Source organism: Pipra filicauda, unplaced genomic scaffold, assembly GCF_003945595.2.
Source record: "Pipra filicauda isolate LSUMZ 115617 unplaced genomic scaffold, ASM394559v2 scaffold74_size2892960_pilon, whole genome shotgun sequence".
Classification (NCBI taxonomy): domain Eukaryota; kingdom Metazoa; phylum Chordata; class Aves; order Passeriformes; family Pipridae; genus Pipra; species Pipra filicauda.
The window spans coordinates 1,941,941-1,963,310 of NW_024104920.1; the positions used below are offsets into that span (position 1 = coordinate 1,941,941).

Below are 21,370 nucleotides of genomic sequence, written 5' to 3' on the forward strand. Positions count from 1 at the left end.
GTATACATAAAAGATATTACAGATCTCATTATAAACTGTTGGAAATTACAGCAGCTGCTACTTTCAGGGATGTTTTGATTTTTGTAACTGAAGAGCTTTTTCTTTCCTATATTAGGTATTGTACTTCAGTAACAAACTTCCTCGTAATGGGAGGATTTATGCTCCTTGCAAAGCCAGCAATGTAAGCAAACCTTTACCACTTTCTGGACTTTTTGGTCAACTAGCAAAGAGCTGTAAACAATGGAGTGTGTATGTGTGTAGTAATGAGCATGAAGAACTCAGTGTGCTTGAGTATACTAATTCCTTTCCCATCAGATGAAGAGAAAGTTACCTCAACTGTGATAAAAATTTAGGTTAAAATGCTGCTGACTGCGTTCAATTACTTTATCTTGAAGATGGGGAAAGGAGGAAAAAAGCATAAGTGATTGCAAATTCCTTCAAAGAAATGTAAATGGAGTTCAAATAATGATTTTTTGAAAGCTTAGTTTTGAGGTTAAATGTTCATCATTACTTAGTGTTTGCTAGTGTTTATTTTAATGTTCCTGTCAAAAAAATAGAGAACAGGAATTAGCTAGAGTAGGTAATGTGAATTCACTTTCATTTGAATTCTTTATGTTTACGAAGTGCTTTAAAATTATGGAAAAATAACATTTCTGCATGTGTGTCTTCTCTGCCTCTCAAGACTTCCGTACTCTATTTCATGCATTAATGCTTGTAAATGTGAGGAAGAAATTGTACTTTAAGGCCTGAGATAGTATATTTGAGGTTTCTATATCCTATCTATATCAAAAGTAAAGCTTTTTTCTCATTTAAATGGCATTTTTGTCTAGGAAACAAAGTAATGACACCGGATCTTTCACTTAAGTGCTGTGAAGAAAGTGTTGCACTGAGGGTAGTTTTTAACTAGTCTGTGGAACTGCTACCTTTCCTTCCTAAATTCTGTAATCTGGGAGTAATTGTTAGTGTTTATGAGACACTTTGAATGCAGAGTAAATGATGGTATTGAAAGTTCTTAGAAACACATGTATGAGGTACCTCATACAAAGAACCTTCTGCACCTGAGGACCAGTGCCAAACTCTAAATACAAAATCCCACTGCAGAGAGGCACTGAGAGTCTTCTTGCATCAGTCAAGATTTTTAGGTTGACTTAAAGGAAATCTTAATTTAAGTATAAGCTTGTTTATAGTTCATACTGAAACCAGTCATACTGAATTCATCACATCAGTCGTCACTCTCAGGTGTCACAGCTTCTCCTGCTGCAACCAGAGTCTCATTAGGAGAATAACACTTCAGGGAGGAGATGTCTTACAAGTTTTGTCCTGTTCCTTGCAAAGGGAAGTCAAGGATGTCTTTGATAATGATAAATTTCCCCCCACTCCCTTCCTGAGGGTTAACTGTCTTAAGTCAATGGTAATGGTGTCAGCCTGTCTTTCGTGGATGCTCTGCAATATGTGGTCCCAACTTTAAAAGTGCCAGCTTCAGTGGGAAGTTTCCATAGCTGACAGGTTTTTCAGCATGTCCTCTGAAAGAGTAGATGAGCTGTACTCAGTTTTATGAATCTGTTATTATTTGATGCTTTTCTACGGAGAAACCTCCATGGGAGGATCTCAAAGCACTTTAAAAAAGGCAAGCCAGACAGGGGGTGAAATTAAAATTAGGAAATACGGTCTTCTCTCAAGAAGACTTTATTCCTAAGGCTTGTTCAATAGTGGAGTTCTTAAATATCATTAGCAGACCTAACAAGGTACATTATTTTGATGTGTGAAATGGCATCTCATGAATCACATAGCGTTCTTAGGAGCCTTGCTGTGCAAATCTGATCTGTTTTGCTGTCTCTGGGGGCCTGCTCTCTCAGCCTCACCTGATTCTTGCAGCTTGTGGTTTAAATGCTTCACAGCTGGATGTGTTTTAATACACCTGTCATATGTGCCAGCACCTGTGTGCACACAGATATGGTGAAGGAGAGGGAAAAGTAGGTTTGTTTTCCTTTAAATGAAGAAACCCTGGTTTTGTGTGCTAATGCATTGTCTTCAGAATCATTTCCCTCTTCTTCTCTGAACTAGATTAGTTCTCCCTCTTGGAAATCAGACTGAGGATTGAACAGATTTCCTGCCTTTATTTGAGGTAGGATGTAATTTTTGTAGTTAGGGGAAGAATTGGTCACTTGCCTTGACAGCAGGGGTGGGGAAGAAGTTACTTCAATATATTTAGAGAAGTGCACTAGAGCAAAGTTAAGATTCTTTCAGGCCTTCTTGTGCGAATCAAGTGTTAGAAACTTTCTGCTCTAACAGTAATGGGGAAGTCATGCCCCTGTTTGCTCTTTACTAAACAAGTGTTAAAGGGGAGAAAGGCAATTGGGTACAGCCCAAGTTGGGCAACGTAGTCAACTTTCTTCAACCAGTTTAATGACTGAGCATATGAAAATAAAAATAAGAAACAAGTCTCTTGTTGCAGTTATTAACTTCATGTCTTTACTGCTGTACTTCCTCAGACTACATTGTGAATAGATTAGTAAGCAGCATGGATTTGCCTCTATAATTTTGATTGGTTTATGATAATCCAAAAAGGGGCATTCTGAGCTCATTCATATTTACATAAAGCATCACTAATGTCTCCCTGTCTTCTTTCTTCTCTCCTCCGTTTCCCAATGATCCCATCATTTAGAGACTTCTTGAGTAAAAACCACGAGCTATTACAGAAACTTTCTGAAAAAAATGAGGAAAACCTCCAGCTACTGGAAGTTTTGAATGCTCTGTTTTTCATGCCATTTGGACGACTTCATAATTATGCCAGAACTTTGCTAAAGCTTGCCACATGTTTTGAAGTGGTAAGATTGCTTTGTTATCTATAGTTCAATAAATACACAAGTGAAACTCATGGCTTGGAAGTAACTGTGTGAAGCAAATGCCAGGTAATTAGAAATAGCTTAGTCCTCAGAGGAGCTACCTCAGACTTGTACTTGCTGCAGGGAAGATCTCGTACATTTGTTTGCACAATCTTGCACCACACCTGCACAGATCACATGAGGGGTAGAAACTTGTTACCCTGCCAGAGCTTGTTTGTGTGCCTGAATATTTAATTGCAAATGTATTGTTTTGATGTTTGCCCGGTGCTTTTCAGTTTCATCTGGCAGCATTGCTGTATTACATGGCTGTAATACTCTACTACAAATACTACATATATATTAGGTAGACTATTACCACCCATTTAGTATGTAATTGCTTTGTTTTGAAATAAAAGATGACTAAACAGGAGCGGTAACTACTTGTACGTTTAGCCCAATGTAGTAATTTAAAATATTCTCCTGCAATTATTAGCACTATTAATGCTACAGCTTGTTAAGCTGCAAGAAGGTAGATCATGTAATTGTGTATTAACCATTCTATTTGTAACATTCATGGAACTTCTTGTGATTTTTAAAAACTTGTAGCACACCAACAGAACGTGTGCCACAAAATAATTCAGTCTCCTCTGTTTATTAACCAGACCAACTGTGATGTATTTAGTGCTGATTTAATAAAATGAACTGTTGTATTGCAGCTTGGTCAGTATTGTTGGTACAGCTGTTCAGAAACACTCTCAGGTCTGTCTTACCTTGTGCCCTACAGGCATCTCCAGAATACCAGAAGCTACAGGATTCTAGTTCGTGTTACGAGAGCCTTGCTGTCCAACTTAGTAGAAAAATAAAAGAAGCAGAATACACACTTGGCTTCTGGAAGACCTTTCCTGGGAAAATGACGGTATAATGACAATTGTCAGTCCATTAGCATCTTGAATTTCTATTACTGTTGCTGCCGTCCCAGTTGCACTTCTCAGTTTTCTAATTGGTGTTGCTGTAGTACTCTTTAGAAATGAAGAGTTGGGCCTTTACTCTGAAAGACAAATAGCACTGACCTTAAGTCACAATCAGTGAGAAGTAAGATTCTGTAATTTAGTTTTTCACTCTTCCTGTAGGATTCCTTGCGGAAGCCAGAGCGTCGTTTAATCTGTGAAAGCAGCAACCGGGGTTTGTCTCTACAGCACGCTGGAAGATTCTCTGTAAACTGGTTTATCCTCTTTAATGATGCTTTGGTACATGCTCAGGTAAGATAGCTTGTATCCAAGGAACAAAACCTTTTCTCTGCTTCAAACAACATGATACATTTTTCATATAGTGAAGTTTTTGCACTGTAAAAATAAATCTGAAATTATGTACTTTTTTAACATTTGATTGCCATTGCTGTGGCTGGCATGGTTTCTGCTTGCTATTTCTTGGACCCAGGTAATGAGGTCCAAGGTAAAGAGCCGGTAATGCTTAGCTTTTCCTACTCCTCAAGGAAAGGAAAAAAAAAACATTCAGAAAAAGTGTGGGGCAGGGCTAATGCATCAATACCTAATAAAATGTCCCTTCTCTTTTCCTGCAGTTCTCAACCCACCATATTTTTCCCTTGTCCACACTGTGGGTAGAAGCTCTTTCAGAAGAAGCTGGTAATGTGTGAGTATTCTCATTTGTGATGCTGAAGTAGTCATATATTCTTGGGAAAGAAGATGAGCGTTTTATAACCAATTATTGTGAACTAGGACTGGAATACTGTGATTGCAGTCATCTCTACCCTTTTTTCTTGTTTCAGAAAACGTTGTATTTCTGTGTCTTAAAAAAAAGTTGTATAAACATCAGAAAGAAGAAGGGAGTTGAGAGGGAAGAGAGTATTCTTTCCTGCTGCTTCTTTTTACTGCTGACTTAAAGGGAGTGCTAGCTGGGGAAGGGGAGAGAAGATACAGTACTGATGCTCTAAAAAACCTTGCTTTTTCAGGATGGAATTTCACAGATTAAAATACTTTCCCCCCATGTAGGAACGGATTGAAGATTACAACACCAGAAGAACAGTTTGTTCTTGTTTCTTCAACACCACAGGAGAAGGTGAGCATATCTACAAATTTGACACAGCTTCAGTGATATGAATGAGGTTTTCTCCCCTACTGTGAAACCAAACTGGGAGAAGGATTGCCTAAGTATTCACCAAGAATGAAGTCTTCCTGCAGCTTGGTGTGCACAGTGACTGGCTGTAGCAGTGCTCCCGTGACAGCACTGCATTGAGCCGGGCAAGGAGATGATGGTGTTTGCTGTAAGGGTGAGATTCAATGCAAAGACAGGCATTAGCTAAATTCTGTGATGAACCACTTTCTGTTTCAGACCAAGTGGCTGAGGGCAATAAGCCAAGCAGTGGATCAGGCCCTTAGAGGGACTTCTGACATAATTCTATACGGAGCTGGTGGGAATGTGCCAAGACAGGAACCTCCTATTTCTCGCAGTGCCAAATACACCTTCTATAAGGACCCTCGATTTAAGGATGCTGTTTATGATGGAAGGTGGCTTTCGGGAAAACCCCATGGCAGGTAAAGCATGAGTGTTAACAGTTGAAAACAAAATGAGCTGGTTACTATATCAATAAGTAGGCTCACTCACAGAAGTTACCTGGGAAGTGACCTGATTATCTTATACGCTTGCCTGGCTTTGTATTTTTTTCCAGAGGGATCATAAAGTGGGCAGATGGGAGAATGTACTCTGGGACTTTCCGGACCGGGCTGGAGGATGGGTAAGATCCTCTCACTACTTGTGGAGCCAGAGGGCAAAAAATATTTTTTGTTGTAATTAAAGGTTTTGCAGTGAATCTTACTGACTCAGGGTTATGTACATTAATGTTGATATACAGATAATCTCTCATTTTTCCGGAGGTGTGCTAGTTGTCTTCACAAAAGACTGCAGTTGCCAATGATTAAAAACTTGCTCTTTCATAAAAACTGAAACTAATTGGGGTAATCAGCTGTAGGGTGGAGGAAGGAGATGGTAAAGCAGCTGAGAAAGAATGGGGGGGTGGGTGTCCTCTTGTAGGCAGAGGAAGCCAGTTGAAAAGTCTGCAGTCAGCTTTCTTCTGCGTAGGTAACTATTAATGTGTTGCAATGCTCTTGCACAAGTTCTGGTATTGTTTATTTTATCCTTTCAGAAAATTCAATGCCTTTCATGCAACGTAGTGTTGCATCTTCTCCCATGTTTTCTTTGCTGTATTTCTGGTAGAGTAAGGGCTTAATAATTCAGCAAAGAGCCAAATCTCGATTTCAGGGTTTGGGTAATGAAAATAAAACTAATGAGAGTATGTGATCCTGATGATGAAGATAACTAGTACAGAGGAGACTGAAAATAGGATGAACGGAAGTTCTAGACATTATCAAGTTATGTGGTTAAACAAATAAGACCACTTGAAAGTAACTTAGTTTATTATGCAGCTCTGAATTGATCTGTGGATTTCATTGCTGAAAATCTGCTTAGAGCACTGTTGAGGCTGAGAGGTTAACTTACTTCCAAAGGCATTTTTATATGCATCTTGTGAGCAGACATGTCTGTACTGGGCAGGATAAAAATGTCAGGAGTCCTGTTGGCTTCCAGATGAATTTTTGAAGTATTGAGTTGGAGGAGAAAATGAGATGTGGTCTGACTGCAGACAGCTTTTTAAAATTCCTCTTTGCTACTGATATAATGTCAAACTATAAAACCAATTTAGAGCTTTGGTAATTTGTAACTAAGTGTAAGTAATCCTGCTGATTTTAGGGTTGTTGGAGATGGAAATATTGCAAACAAATCCTGACCAGAAATGCACGTATTGGTATTTAGCTGTAATTGCTGAAATTATCAAATGCATATACTTGTATTTCAGCGTGCACATTATGGTCTCAACACTTAACAATAATGTGTTATTGGGGTAGACATGCTCTCAGGAGAACCTTCCTAACTTCATTTAATCTCCTCAGGAGATTAAAAGCAATAAATGTGTCTCATTTTTTTGGGGGCATATTGAAATTCTGAATAATTCCTTGCCACTCACCACTCAGCATAATTGGAAGCTAGCATCCTTTTAAAAAATATTTTCTGTAGCAATATATGTTCTCATCTCTCCCTGGAATAAAGGTGTGCTTGAATTATCAAGACCCGAAGAAAACAATAAAGGTAGAAGCAGGCTTAGGACCAGAGAAGACTGAGAAAAATGCTGCAGTGTGGTGGAGAGGGGTATATTTACAACATGCCATAATCAAACAGGAGAAAAGCAGTGTGGACTAAATTGACCTAGTGATGCTGGAACACTCACTTTCTCTTAAAAAAATATTCTGTAACTGCTGTAGTTAGAGATGCACTAAGAATGAAATAGAGCATTGTGATTTTAGAATGGGTCTGTCATATGTATCTGCTCTGTTTTTCATGAGGTTTTATTGGCATTACAGCTGCTTGTGTTCCATTTCTGTGCACTGGCAGGTATGGTGAATACAGAGTGCCAAACAAAGCACTGAATAAGGATGACCATTACGTGGGGTACTGGAAGGAAGGCAAAATGTGTGGGCATGGAGTCTACAGGTAACATGTGGCGCTTGTTGCTGTCATTGCAGAAGGGAGAGCAGAGCTAATGCTGCTTCCCAAGCCTCTGTGCAGCTTTGTGACATTTCAGACTTGTGGATGTGGTTAGCTTGGCTTATTTCCTGCTTTGCTTTTGGTAGATTGCTCACGCTGCAGACTGGTACAGTGGTCTGTTATTAATGTCTGTTCTAATGTTGCTGCCACCTGCCAATAATACAGAATTCTTTCTTCTGAGAGAGAAATATATCAGCTAATGGCCCTGCTCGTTGTGGAGAGAGGGGGTTTAAAGCAACAAAGCATCAAAAGACTTGTATTAAAGGGTAACTTTTATTCCAAACATATTTTAACTCTAGTTCCTGCTTGGTATAGTTGTAATGCAATTCCTAGAAGGAAAATGAGAGGATTGATTTGTTTTGGGGAAAGGTGGAGGAGGGGGGAAGTACCCAATAAAAAAACCAATGAAAAGCCCCCAAACCAGCCCCCCAGCAGAACCTCAGATTCTTTTGTTGTTGTTGTTACAGCTATGCTACGGGTGAGGTGTATGAAGGGTGTTTTCAGGATAACATGCGTCATGGGCATGGGCTGCTACGCAGTGGGAAGCTGACCTCTTCCTCTCCCAGTATGTTCATTGGCCAGTGGATAATGGACAAGAAGAGTGGTTATGGAGTCTTTGATGATATCACAAGGTAATGCTTCCAGAAATCCTTAAAACTCCAGTATGACATGCAATTGCGAAAAGAGTAGGAAAGGACTTGATTTGTTAGTACCAGTAATAGTGCAAGGCTCTTTCTTCTTTATTGCTAGGCTTTGTGGGTTGATGATCTGAAAAACTGAGTCTAGAGACTGCTTTTTTGGTGTTGTTTCTGGAATAAATGTGTTGGGGTTTGCTTTGGGTTTTTTTCTGTCTTCCTTTTCTATCATACTCCTGCCTGAAAACAAGCTCTGAATGGGATGTCTTATTGAGGTATCATGTTGTGTGTGTGCTGAAAGTTTTATGAATGTCATGTGAGGAGTATTCTTTCATCTCAGGCCTCTGAGACTGGGTTGTTCAGTGGTGGATATACAGGACCCAGTAAATTTCAGCTCATACTCAGGTTTTCCATTTACTTACTCTGTCAGTGCAGTGGAGGGAAGATGCTTTCTCTCAGGGCAGAGCACTAAAATTACCATCTCAGAAAGAGAATTGCACTACACATGTACATTAAATGAACACTGAGCACAGATATATATGTGGTCTGCTTTTCAGTCACCAGTTCATTTTTTTTTTCTGAAAAGAGCTTTTGGTGAAAGCCCAAGGAACTGTTTTTGGTTCAACTGAACTGAAAGCCCCATTCAAAAGCAGAGTAGACAAAATCTGTAGAGTGAAAGGGTTTTTTTTTTTCTGAAACAGAGCTATTGTAATATGTCTAGGTATTTCCTGATGTCAGTTTTGCATCTAGTCTTGCTCAGTGGTGGTGGTTGTTCTTATACTGTAGTGTCACGATGCCTCTACATACTTTCTGTAGTCATTTATTTACCTAGGACAAACTAAAGAGAGTCCAGCTTTTCTTGCAGATCCTCTCACCTCCAGAATCTATAAATGCAGTGGCAGTTCATGATGAAGGAGTGTGGCATTTACTTTCTACTCCAGAATTACTCAAATATGAGTGAGCTGCCCCCATGTAGTTTTCTTTCTGGTCTCAGGGAAGGATGTGTGCATATGTTTGTGGCCTAAGGATTAATTTTCTGCAGTTATTCTTCAGCCCAGACAACTAAGAAATAACTGCAGACACTTTATTACCTGTTGTTATTGTTGCAAACCAATTATGTGAGCAAGTGGGGCTTCCAGTTTCCATCCTGGTAACTGAGCTTGCAGCATCTCTCTCTTCAAGGAGCCTTCACCCAACTGAGGCCCCTGTAGTTGGTGCAAGGAATCGGAACAGCATCCTGCTCCTTATGGTTCCAGTCAGCTGGGAGAGACCCCTGAATTTAGTTTAATGGCTGGGCTTACTCTCTTTACTATAAACATAGTTTTTCCTGTGTACTAGAAGGAAAATGCTTGGTAATAAGCAGGGTTGTATTAAGTCAGTCAGTAGTTTCCTTCTAAAAGCAAACAAAGAAGGCCTTGAGAAGTTAATTTTTTGTTGCTTGGTGAAAACATCACGTTCTCTTTCAGAACAACTGCAAAAATAGATTTTTTTCAAAATATTTGGGACTTGCACTGATTTTCAAAGACTCTAGCCTGACTTCTGTGGACTTACATGCACAAAAAAAAGTCTGGAAGAGGCTGGTGTTTATTTGTGAGCAATCTTTAATTGTCTAATCAATTTTTTTGATATCATGACCTATGTTAGCCTGTTATACAGAAACTTGCTACAACATGATCTGTTTCCTTACAATTTTTGCACTCTAATATTTCCAAAATGTCATGTATGACTTTCTAGGTCTCCCTCTTATTCCCCAAGTAGAACAACTCGGTTTCTTTTCTTTATTTTCCTCTCAATGAGAGTCATCTGACTTCAGGTAAAAGAAATAAAAAACTTTGGCAAAATGAAAGTCTAAAATGAACTTCATGCATCTTTTCTAAGTAACTGTAAAATACATCAGATAGATGCATGATGAAGCTTAAGATCACCTTTCCCGTGCAACTGAAATCTTAGATAAAGCTGATCAAAGCAACTAAAAATTTTCCCTGTTTTATATGTGTTGGAGCTCCTGCTCAGGTTCCTTGGGGTATGAATTGTGCTTAACAGGGCTTCAGTATTGTTTCAGATCATCAGGAACACCTTGCTTGGATATGGCCAGTTTGAAATGTGAACTTGGAAAGGAAGTTCACTGTAATTATTTCTATCAAAAAGCGTCTGTATTTCCATGGAGCTGGTAAAACTAGATTGACAGACCCAAAGCAAGTGCTGTATGACTCTCTCCTAATGGTTTCTGTAATGGTCAAATATGGCAGTAAAGCCAAAGAGAGAATATAAATGTACTCTTAGACTGTATTCTTTGTACTTCATTTTTCTTCAGAGGAGAAAAGTACATGGGAATGTGGCAAGATGATCTTTGCCAAGGCAATGGTGTTGTGGTTACTCAGTTTGGACTGTATTATGAAGGAGCCTTCAGCACCAACAAAATGATGGTGAGTTGGACACCAGACCCTGGGCTATAGTGACTTGTCCCCCAAGTGTGGCAGCTTTCTGGGGCAGATGAGTGTGTGTTAGGTTGTGTGAACCTTCTGTTCTTCTAACCTTCTGTTGTTCAGGCTTTTAAAACTGTCTTTAAAACCATCCCTGTTTTACATAGGACTACATCAGAAACTGCTTAAAAGATTATTATTTGCTAAGAATTAGTAAGAGGTTTTTCAGTGTATCTTTAGATCTGCAGTCTGGCCTTCTGTTATAATTACTACTTTGTGTTCTTTATGATTCTTTTTGTAGGGGACTGGAATTCTGCTTTCTGAGGACGATACAGTCTATGAGGGGGAATTTTCAGATAACTGGACTCTGAGTGGAAAGGTTGGTATTTGAGTTGTCACTTGTAAATTGTTACTGTCTAAAAAAAAAAAAAGTTGCTTTCCTTGTAATTTCTTTCCCAGTGGATTTTAGTTAAATTTTTATCATCTTCTCTCAAGGGAACACTGACTTTGCCAAATGGAGATTATATTGAAGGTCTCTTCAGTGGAGAGTGGGGATCTGGGATAAAAATCACAGGAACCTACTTCAAACCTACTTTGTATGAGAATGAGAAGGACAAACCTAAAGCACTGTGAGTGTTGAATAAGAAATAATTTCTCATGTTGGTTCAGTAATACTTAGGAACAGAACTATTGTCTCCTTTCAAAGACTAGTTAAAAATATTTCTTCCAAAGAAACAAGTTTTGAAAACAATTTTCCTCTTTCCTCCTGCTCATGAAATAAAACAAGATAAAGGTCTTTTTTATAGCTATTCTTACTTTAATTACTACTTGAATATGCAAGTAATGGCATGAAATTACAGGACAGCTGACATGCTGCTACTGTTCTGGGGCAGTTCAGATTTTTTTTTTGTTTGTATTGGAACTAACTGTTAGAACCTGAGTTTGCAGCTTCTGCTGACTCTTGAGGTACTGGAGTGGTTAAGTTAATCACAGACCTCTTTGCCTTCTGCCAGTTATTCTCTTGGCAAATTAATTTATTTAGTATGTCGTTTAATAATACTAGTGGGGATATATTTGGACAGAGCTGGCTAAATACTACACCTCTTCCAAAAAGTGCATAAGAAAATAGTAGAAAATTGCTCAACTGCAGAAGAGCCTTGGCAAAGATCACTTTGAAAAGTATCCATAGAACCCTCTGTGTAGCAGATGCATTAAGTCAATTTGCTTAATTATTTCTGGGGAAAAAAATACGTGTTTAAGTTATAAGTGATATATCTTTGGGTAGAAGAAATCTAATTTAAAGAGTTGTTGGTGAGATGTCTGTATTTGGTAGCACTATATACTGGTTTATTAATTGCTGTATGGGATTCAGTATCTTTGAAACACACTCTCAAATTTCAGATTAAAATGGGAAACACAGCTCTAATGTTTTCACGTAGATTACTTCTCAGGGTGCTTCCTGAAGCTTTCACTGGTAATTTCTTTTGACAGTGCTGACACCTACAACAGCATGCGAGTTAAGCAGGCCTCCCTGCTGAACTGAACACTTGCAACTTTAGCAGCTGTCTGCTTTTTACCCCAGTAGGGAGTCTATGAATAAATGTATGTACATATTTGTGAGGATTGCTTGTGAAATAAGGGTTTCATCTACCCTTTTCAGACTCTCTTGAAGTTGAAAATCTTCTGGTATAATTTGTGAAAAGGCTTTGAGCCTACTTTTTCTGCTTTGTGAAACTGGAAGCATGGGGAAATCCAGTGTTGCTAGTTCTCATCTCAAATGTGGTAGAAGAAATATTAATGAAAGGTCTGACAATTTCTGACACTTGATTTAAATCAAGATAGAACTGTTAACCCTGACAGCATTTGTTTGTTTACAAAAGCTTTTCAAAGTCCTAAATTTCATCATATGTCTGAGGTATCTTTGTATATATGGGGAGAACAGCTCTTGGTTTTCTTATAGCTATATAGAGGATCCTGGAGCATTGTCTGTCAGTGAAAAGGTGCCTGAGCAGGTTTTACTCCCTACCAGCATGTCCCTAAGGAGTCATGTAACATGGTGTGTAGGTGCTACTTTCGGGTCAGAAACTGTGTATCCATCCTTGGTATTTCTTTGGGTAGCTCTGCTACTTGTACATTCCAGGATAGTGAGATATTTGGGACATATTTGTACCATCCCCTTGCTACGTGAATGTGTCCCGAAGTTTCTGAATGAATACCAGTGGTGAAGATAAGCACCACTCCTTTCTTATGTCTAAGCAAACTGTTTCCTGGAAGGCCACAAGAAATCATAAAACTAATAAGGTTCATAGTTTTCTCGCATGTAGGTATTTAAAACATTTTAATTTTGTAGCATAATAATATATTACATGGATGAATATACGTCAGTTAGCAAGGAAAAAAAATAAAGGATATATAAGGTTATTATTTTTAAAGGTGTTAATTAAACAGTAGGCTCTAGGTTTATTCTTAATGATAAACTTGATTCACAGTAGAGTCTGTGAAGTATAGGAACTTCTGGTAAAATAGTGTGAGATATTAGACTGACATTAGCCATGGGTGGTTGTAATAGCTGAATGTGTTTTCATTGCTATTTGATTTTAACAGACAAACTGGTCATTTTATTAGGCGAAAACTTGGGATCCTGGCAGTGTCTCCTGATGAGAAATGGAAGGCAGTATTTGAAGAATGCTGGAACCAGCTTGGTTGTGAGAGCCCTGGCCAGGGGGACAGGTGGAAGGCTTGGGACAACATTGCAGTGGCTCTGACCACTAACAGACGGCAGCACAAAGACAGGTTGGTCCCAGGAGAATGTAGTCAGCAAGACAAAACAGGGATGGAGAAAGAAACTGGAATCACACTCTACTCTAGACTAGACACTCTGACTGTAAAGCTTTAGTTTAAACAACAACAGCAAATCCCAAGAAAAATCATAACTCGTACTACTCTGCACTACAAACCCTTTCAGGGACATACTGGTGTTTAGAACTAGTTCAGTTATTAATGTTAGGGGTTTTTGCTGCTGAATGTCTCAGTCTGTGCAATGTCTTTGTCTTTTTAAACTGCAGCCCAGAATTATTGAGCCGCTCGCATACTCAGACACTGGAAAGTTTGGAGTTCATTCCACAACACATTGGTGCCTTCACCCTGGAAAAATATGAAAATATAAAAAAATATTTGATAAAGGTATGTGACTCAAATGCTCCCATAGTAAGACATGGTAAGACATGACATCAAGCTTACTTTATAGTAGCTTTCTTTAATTCCTTCCATATTTGCACTCCTGTAATCCATATATTTGTTCATATTTGCCCATAATTTTTTGAAGTCCACAACTAAGACTAAAATCATTGAATAACTTATGGATGCTCTCCTAAAGTCAGTTTCTGTTCAGTTACTGTTTTCATTCTTACACACTGGATCCCAGCAAAGCATCTTGAAATACTTGCTAAGTATTGCATGTTAGTTTTAAGTGTATTGGACAGATGACTAGTCCAAGTAATAGCACAAGTTCTTGTACTGTCTTGACTCCTATGAGCTGTGTTAAGCTGCCACATTTTATAATGCAAATGGCAATTTGTTAAATATAGCTAATTTTTGAGATATTTTGTAATTTTTTTTCTTAAACTTGTCTGCCATTGACCTATCTGACTGGCCAGTTAATATCCTTTATCTCAGGCTTGTGATACTCCTCTCCATCCATTGGGCAAGCTGGTGGAAACACTGGTAGCTGTGTACAGAATGACCTATGTTGGAGTAGGAGCCAATCGCCGATTGCTGCAGGAGGCTGTGAGAGAGATCAAGTCCTACCTCAAACGCATCTTCCAGCTCGTTAGGTAACGAGCCTCTAATTTTCAAGTCAGACTACTGCTGAATTAACTAAAGATGTCTAGTGTACATACACTCCAAGTGTGCCAGCATTGTTACTTGGGTTTGGAGTTTGCTTCTTTTTCCTGAACCTTTTTAAGGAATCTTAAAAAAAAAATTAAAATCTTCACACCAGTGAAGATCCTGCCTTGTCCTTCAAAATGTGCCTGTAAGAAGTTCATCTTGGTTATGGATTTGCAGTTCAGTGTCTGGATATTGATGCTGTGCAAAGACAGTGTTCAAAGGGTATAGAAGGGTTCAAAGGGTATAGTGAGGATGGCGACTCCCAGTGTGTTCCATAAAGTTCTTATCAACATGGATCATTCAACATGGATGAATAATCTTCTTGTGAAGGACTTGCTTAGATTCTTGAGAACAATTACAGCTTTAATTGGGTCCTGCCAATCTGAAAGCAGAAATACTCTAAATTACTGTTAGAAGCCTTGTGATGTCAATGTAGGAAAGGTAACCTTGGCATTGGAAGAGTTTCTTCCAGGGAGATGGTACTGTCTGTTAGCTATGCTGTCTTAGCCCACCGTATATTATTTCTGCTGGCTTTCTTCTCTCCAGTCTTGCTTTCTAATGCTGTGATATGTGGAATCTTCTTGAAATGAACTCAAAAATTGTTATGCGTCTTGCCTTTTAGGTTCTTGTTTCCTGATCTGCCAGAAGAGGGCAGCACCATTCCATTTGTGGAACTGCAGACAAAAGGAAGGCGATCATTTTGCAGTGGGAAATCCGATTCCAGATCAGAATCTCCTGAGCCAGGGTACATAAAGCAAAAAAAAAAAATGAACAAAACAAACAAACAAAGGCTAATAAAGGTTTTATTTTATTTCTGTTCCAATTTTTTTCTTGAGTGAGGGGAGAAAGATAAACACGTGATGGATATAAGCAGCGTTTATTTTCCCTTTGGTTCTGATGACAGATTCTGATAAGCAAACTTCCATGTGATGTTTGTTATAAGCCTTTCATCCTTGTTCCATGCACTGGTTCTTTACTTAAACCTAAATTTGTTTTTTTCTGTTATGGGTAAGCAAGTTTTATTTAGGATAAGAGCACTGGGGGTAATTTGTAATCTCTTCTTAGCAGAGATACTATTTAATGGATTTGTATTTATTTTCTTACTCTTATTCCCCATAGAATAGGCTCATACTACATGAAAGATTTCTTCTAATGATTATCATTCCATTTTTGTATATAATTAGGTTTTTACAATGTCTTCCTCTACAAACTACCTCTCTCTTTTTTTTTTTTCTTTTTGTTTTGTTATAGCTATGTGGTAACCAGTTTTGGCTTGCTGCTCCCTGTGCTACTGCCACGACTCTACCCTCCCCTGTTTATGTTGTATGCCTTAGACAACGAGCGTGAGGAAGATATTTACTGGGAATGTGTTTTACGTTTAAACAAGCAAACTGATTTGGCTCTTCTCAGTTTTCTTGGGGTGCAAGCGTGAGTATGCTTCAAAAATGAAACACAACTAGAAAAGGATTATGGCATGTAATTAGATAAAGCAACTAAAACAGACCCCCTATTGTCTAAAGTATTTTCTGTGATTAAAATGCGTCTAAACCTGTCTTCAAGCTAATTAGTGTAGCTGAGAAAGTGAATCAAAGCTTCCCTCTTCCAAAAAGGGGAGGTGGGAGGGATGAGAAGGAGGTAAAAAACTGGTATTGCTATTGCTACAGAACCAGAGACATTTCAGATTAGACTGTTTTCTGGCTACTTGTGCTAGATGTAGTTGATCCTGTAGGGAGGGCTGTTGTATCTCAGGGAAGAACATGATGACTTCATTTTCATAAGCTGAAAAATGCTGTAAGACTGTGCTCTCTCAGTAGACTGTGTTGGGTTTCTTGCAGGAAGTTTTGGCCAGGAACTGTATCCATCCTTGGAGAGAGTAGAAAGGTATGTTCGTTGGGCCTTGACTTTCAGTATGTTTTGCTTTTTTCAAGAAGCAGTCAAAGAATTTTTGACCAGGCTTTTTGCTTTAGAGATGCTGTCTTATCTTGTTTCCTTAATGTGTGTCTGCTACTTAAATGCTACATTGGGGATTTAGCAGGGGTATTGGACTAGATGATGTCCAGGGGACCCTTCCAACCCCAACCATTCTGTGATTTCTTACAATAGCCATCAGTCTGGCTTTGTCACTTACTGCCTGATTTGGTGGTGAATTCTAATTCAGGAAGACATTGGCTTGATCTCCAATTACGAAAGTGTGAGAATAAAAGCGTAGCAAGAAAATTTTCAAGCTGCTTGATTAAGAAAGTTGTATAGTTACTCCTGCCTTCAATACACCTTTTCCCTCTTTATAACTTTGGCTTGTGCAAAGTCTGTAGCATGGCTTTCATCAGAATAGTTGCTGCACATGGACAAGGTGATATTCCTTGGTAGAGATTATTACAAGTTTGGAATAATAACCAAAGCTGCTGCTGGACCCCACCCCTGAGAATATGGGTTCCCATCAAGAAAAGTCCCCTTTTTCCCAAATCATGAAGATTCACTTGAGAAAATACAATGCAGACCTCCACTCAAACTTTAAAAGTTACAAAATCCAGCAATAACATGTTTCTTGAGCTACTTCAGGTCTTCTGTATTTTCAGGTACTGGGCAAAATTCTTATCTGAATCCCCCACACTTCTGACTGGCTTTTTTTGGGTTATAGAGTAGAGCCCCTCCCCTGTGAAGTACTATGTGGCGTGTGTCTTCTCTGAATGGTGCAGTACATACCCTCTGCAGCCATGTCCCTTATTTGCTGGGTCATTCTTTCAGTTAAGCAGGATGTTTTCAGCCAACACATCGTGTTCTTCTCTATTTCACCCTGTCCAGTTTCTTCACTTCTGTGGATCTCTCGAAGCCTTTTTGCATCCATTGCCTACCTGCTCCATTCAGAAAGACTTAAGCCAGTTGCATATTAAGAGCTAACATTTATATTTGTTCTTTTCTGTTTACTCCAAACCTGAGTCTTTGGTTATTGACTGCTATGATTTTTTCCAAGTTTCAGTCATTCTAGTCTTAGAGTTCCCTCTTGATTGTTAACCATTAAGATCAGTGATTCTCAGTCTTACTTGACCTGGAAGGTATTCAAAACCTGATTCTTGTAACATACCAAGGAATTCAGTACAGGCTTTTCTCTATTTTAATGAAACCCATACAAAATATAGGTAGGCATGACTGTAGCATCCAGGCACATTCCCCTTTCCTTGCACTGGAAAACTGACAAAAAAGTCTTTTATGCCAGTGTTACATGATAGTCTGCTTTTCTTGTGCTGCTGAATAGGGGGGTTTCCAAACCTGCCTGATAAATCTTATGATTACACAGGTATCATCAAATACAAAAGATGCCTGCTTTGCCTCTGCAGTTGAATGTTTACAGCAAATCAGGTAATTCTCTGAAATTTGTCTTTTAGTGTTTTACTGTTCCTGCTATAGTGGTGTCTAGTTTATTTGACTGTGATCATTTACCTATCACCTTTTTTTGTTCACCTTCATAAGAGAAGTCATGGAGAAGTTTTCCAGTTCCCACTAAAAATGCTAGGGAAGTGTTGCCTCAGAAATGTGACCGAAGGGTGTGTTCATGGGGCACCATTTAGAATCAAAGGCGTAAGGATGTCTATCAAATACACGTGGGAATTTCTAAACAGCTGTGGTGAAATGACCTCTGCATGGGAAGCTTTTCTGTGCCTGTTAGCTATCCTGTTGTAAGAATTTAAGCAGAAATTAAAAAGACTTTAGAAAGGAATTTTTCCCCTTTTACCACTTTATTGAAACATCTCAAAACTGTGAAGACAGTCTCACTTGGAGTAGTGTGCCTTGGTGTGGTAATTATAGCCTGGGGTACTAAACAGCCTTGGCAGCCACGGCTGTTGTGGTGTGAATGGTCTGACTTCTCTTCTTGGGTGGGGTAGGGCTGTGCTGGCTGGCAAACCATCTTCCTAAAGTCAGATACAGATCTCTAACTTCTTATTGTTATCCTCTTTTGCTTCTGCTCTCCAAATAGTACCACATTTACCCCAGCTGACAAGTTGAAGGTGATCCAGCAGACTTTTGAAGAGATCTCCCAGAGTGTACTTGAGACCCTTCAGGAAGATTTTCTGTGGTCCATGGATGACTTATTTCCTGTTTTTCTCTACGTGGTGCTACGAGCCAGGTAGGCACTAAGGCTGGCATCAGTCATAAGCTGAGCATAAGCAGTATGAGCACTTTTACCTGTATTAAACACTCCTGCTGCTTGTCATAGGACTAGTTGCTAGCTTCTTATAACTGGAAGTTTTCCAGTTTGACTGTTTGCTTTGGCCTGAAAAAATCTTGAACAGTTTACTGTGAGATGTCTGTGACTGAGGTTAGGGACGAGCATGGGTTTTTGCACAACACCATGTACAAGAAGTAAAAAAATTATAATGGTGTCTTTTGTTCAACTGTTCACTTTCCTACTCTCACATATGACAGGATAAGGAATTTGGGGTCTGAGGTGCACTTAATTGAAGACCTGATGGATCCCTATCTGCAGCATGGGGAGCAAGGCATCATGTTCACTACCTTGAAGGTATGAAAATTGTTCAGAGTTATTAAAAGCTTTCTTTGGAAATAATCAGCTTTTAGCAATGAAGATCATCTTAGGGCAATGGTAGGAACATTAGGTTGTAACTTCTCAGACTTTTTAATTTAAATTTCTAGCTAGGATGAGCAAGGAAACTTAAGGTAGAGCTCTGGATAACAACAATTGCAAGTACTGCTAATAAAATGGTGCAATGTGTAAATGTACATTATTCAAATGTAATGTTGGTTGCTATTGACTGTTCTAACTCACCTGGAGCTTGTCATTCCCCTGCAACTTAACAAGCCTTATTTCCTTTATAAAAATTGAAGTGAAGTTCTTCTTTGGAGATTAGCCTTCCAGTAAAGTTTAAGCCTAATATTACATCAAGACTGTACAGGAATTCAATTTGGGGGAAAAAAAATTTAAAAATTTAGTATCACTCCATGTTTTATTAAGTACCCTTATCTTTTTAAGTATGGGAAAAGGAAGAGAATCTGTTTGGGAGAATATCCTATTGTACACTAAGACCTTCATAATGGAAATAAGTTGTTTTGGTACCTCAAAACTGTTCAAACAAGTGCTTTTCAGTCTGAGTGCTTTTGAAATTCTTCACCCCTGCATCCTTGTCCTGTAAGAAAATATTTTCTTCTTTTGAGTCCTTCTGTCAAAGGGCAAAGAAGGACTTATGAGCAAAAATATACTTCATCTTGACAAAGCTGGGAACTGTGAAAGTATTTAGAGCCTCAATTAATGCTGTCTTGCTTGATTAGGAGTTGGATGTCATTTGTAACTTAGTCTCCTGTTCTTTTTGCTAGCTTACATATCAGAAGATTCACAGGTGTTGAGTGTCACTGTAGCATCACTGCTTGTAGAGAGCCTAGTCTTCTGTTTTCTTGGATAGAAAAAACATCAACCTTTGCACGTGTGCTGCTTTATCAGGTTGCTGTGAACTGGTGTACACTAATCTGAACTTTGTTTTAATTCAGGCATGTTACTACCAGATTCAACATGAAAAGCTTACCTAGACCATCATGTACGACCTGGCTCTGTGGGATAATCTACTCAGTGGAATTTCACTAATAACCACTTCTTCTCTGAAATGGCCCTTAGAAAATACTTGGTTACAGTTCTGCTACAGAAGAAAATATTCAGTTGTTTCTTCTGAACTTTCAGTTCTAAGATTCAAAAACTGCAGCCAGAGCCTAACTATGAAGTGGTGATGAAGTTAGAGACTTAGTTTGTCAAGTACCTGCCAAGAAGAAATACTTTCCTATGCTAACAGAAAGATTATTTACTCCTTTTAAATGAACCATGCTGCAAAAAGGCATGGCACCTACATAGAACACATGTGAAAGTCTGGACTGCATGGCTTCCAAAGCAGGGGGTTTGTTTTTATTATTCCTGGTTTGTGAACAGAGACGTTCAAAGAGAATGAATTGCACCACAGAAGGCATTTGGTCTTCCTGAATTAAGTTGTTATGTTTGTTTATTTAATAAAATAGAAGTATGTTAGTATTTATAATGGGTAACCTGTACTGTGTTTGGCTGTAAAGGTTTTGAGGCATCTGTGTTGAACAGAATTGCTGAATGCAGTGTTCATGTGCTGTTGTGGAAATAATCACACTGTTATGGACTTCCCTGTTTACTAGAATTGTAAATATACAGGCAATCACCCTTCTTTCTGTTTATGAAATAAATAAAAGGCACTGACCATTTCAGATTTTGGCACTGAATGAAATGCTCTGCAGTGTTCAGTTTGATTACCCTGAGGTCAGAGGGCAAATGCTTTCTCTGGAAGCCCATGTGATAGGAGGTAAGAAGGGTGCTCTTAAACAGGTGTGGTGGGTTGGCCTTGGCTGGACACCAGATGCCCACCAAGCTTTTCTATTGCTCCCCTCCTCAGCAGCAAGCAATGTCTGGCCACTTCCCAGGAAGCAGGGCTTCAGCATGCAGAGCAGCTGCTCCAGAGGCAAACTCTTGGCACTGGTTTCAAGGCCTTTCCACTGTAGGAAAGCTCCCTAGCAGTTCACTCACAGGCTGTGTTGAGCTGGCTGTGACAGCGGGTTTGGAGCTGCCACCATCACCCCTGGTCCTGCCTGCCCCAAGGCACAGCCGCCCCTCAGGCACAGCCACCCCTAAGGCACAGCCGTCCCTCAGGCACAGCTTCAAGGCTCCAGTGCTTCCTGTTCGGCTGGGGGGCCCTGGGGTGTCTGTGTTGGCACTAATCACATGGTCTTGCTGCTTTAGGAAAGCTCCCTGTGGTCCCTCAGCACGATCCGTGGCTCCTGAGCACTGCTGGAGCAGTCACCTCAGAGACCGTAGAGAACAAGTAATTTCCCTGGGGAATTTCTGTGGATGTGTGTGTTCTTCTGTGGTTTATGGTTAACTTCATTCCAATGCCACTAGTGGATAACTAGAGTATTTTAGGTGCTGTTCTTTACAGGACTGACTCAAAAAAAAAAAAGGAGAGGA

General features: G+C 39.3%; 1 protein-coding gene across 6 annotated transcripts in view; it reads left to right on the top strand.

The window, feature by feature from the left end:
- The window catches only part of ALS2 (alsin Rho guanine nucleotide exchange factor ALS2), a 223,144-nt gene extending 202,508 nt beyond the window's left edge, over positions 1–20,636 (top strand). For 3 of the 6 annotated variants that reach the window (XM_027731537.2, XM_027731540.2, XM_027731541.2), the window contains 23 exons: positions 116–181; positions 2,666–2,828; positions 3,610–3,741; positions 3,956–4,084; positions 4,405–4,475; positions 4,835–4,901; positions 5,175–5,377; positions 5,512–5,577; positions 7,287–7,385; positions 7,907–8,071; positions 10,389–10,500; positions 10,799–10,876; positions 10,993–11,126; positions 13,102–13,290; positions 13,563–13,680; positions 14,173–14,330; positions 15,008–15,130; positions 15,637–15,813; positions 16,221–16,266; positions 17,681–17,742; positions 18,359–18,508; positions 18,808–18,904; positions 19,885–20,636. In XM_027731537.2, coding sequence (XP_027587338.2) covers positions 116–181; positions 2,666–2,828; positions 3,610–3,741; positions 3,956–4,084; positions 4,405–4,475; positions 4,835–4,901; positions 5,175–5,377; positions 5,512–5,577; positions 7,287–7,385; positions 7,907–8,071; positions 10,389–10,500; positions 10,799–10,876; positions 10,993–11,126; positions 13,102–13,290; positions 13,563–13,680; positions 14,173–14,330; positions 15,008–15,130; positions 15,637–15,813; positions 16,221–16,266; positions 17,681–17,742; positions 18,359–18,508; positions 18,808–18,904; positions 19,885–19,923 — 2,644 coding nt within the window. In that variant the 3' untranslated portion in view covers positions 19,924–20,636. Of the gene's footprint in view, positions 1–115; positions 182–2,064; positions 2,342–2,665; positions 2,829–3,609; positions 3,742–3,955; positions 4,085–4,404; positions 4,476–4,794; positions 4,902–5,174; positions 5,378–5,511; positions 5,578–7,286; positions 7,386–7,906; positions 8,072–10,388; positions 10,501–10,798; positions 10,877–10,992; positions 11,127–13,101; positions 13,291–13,562; positions 13,681–14,172; positions 14,331–15,007; positions 15,131–15,636; positions 15,814–16,220; positions 16,267–17,680; positions 17,743–18,358; positions 18,509–18,807; positions 18,905–19,884 lie in introns of those variants that run through there. The other 3 variants (XM_027731543.2, XM_039389605.1, XM_039389606.1) reach the window with 3 other exon arrangements.
- Positions 20,637–21,370: the final 734 nt, after the last annotated feature.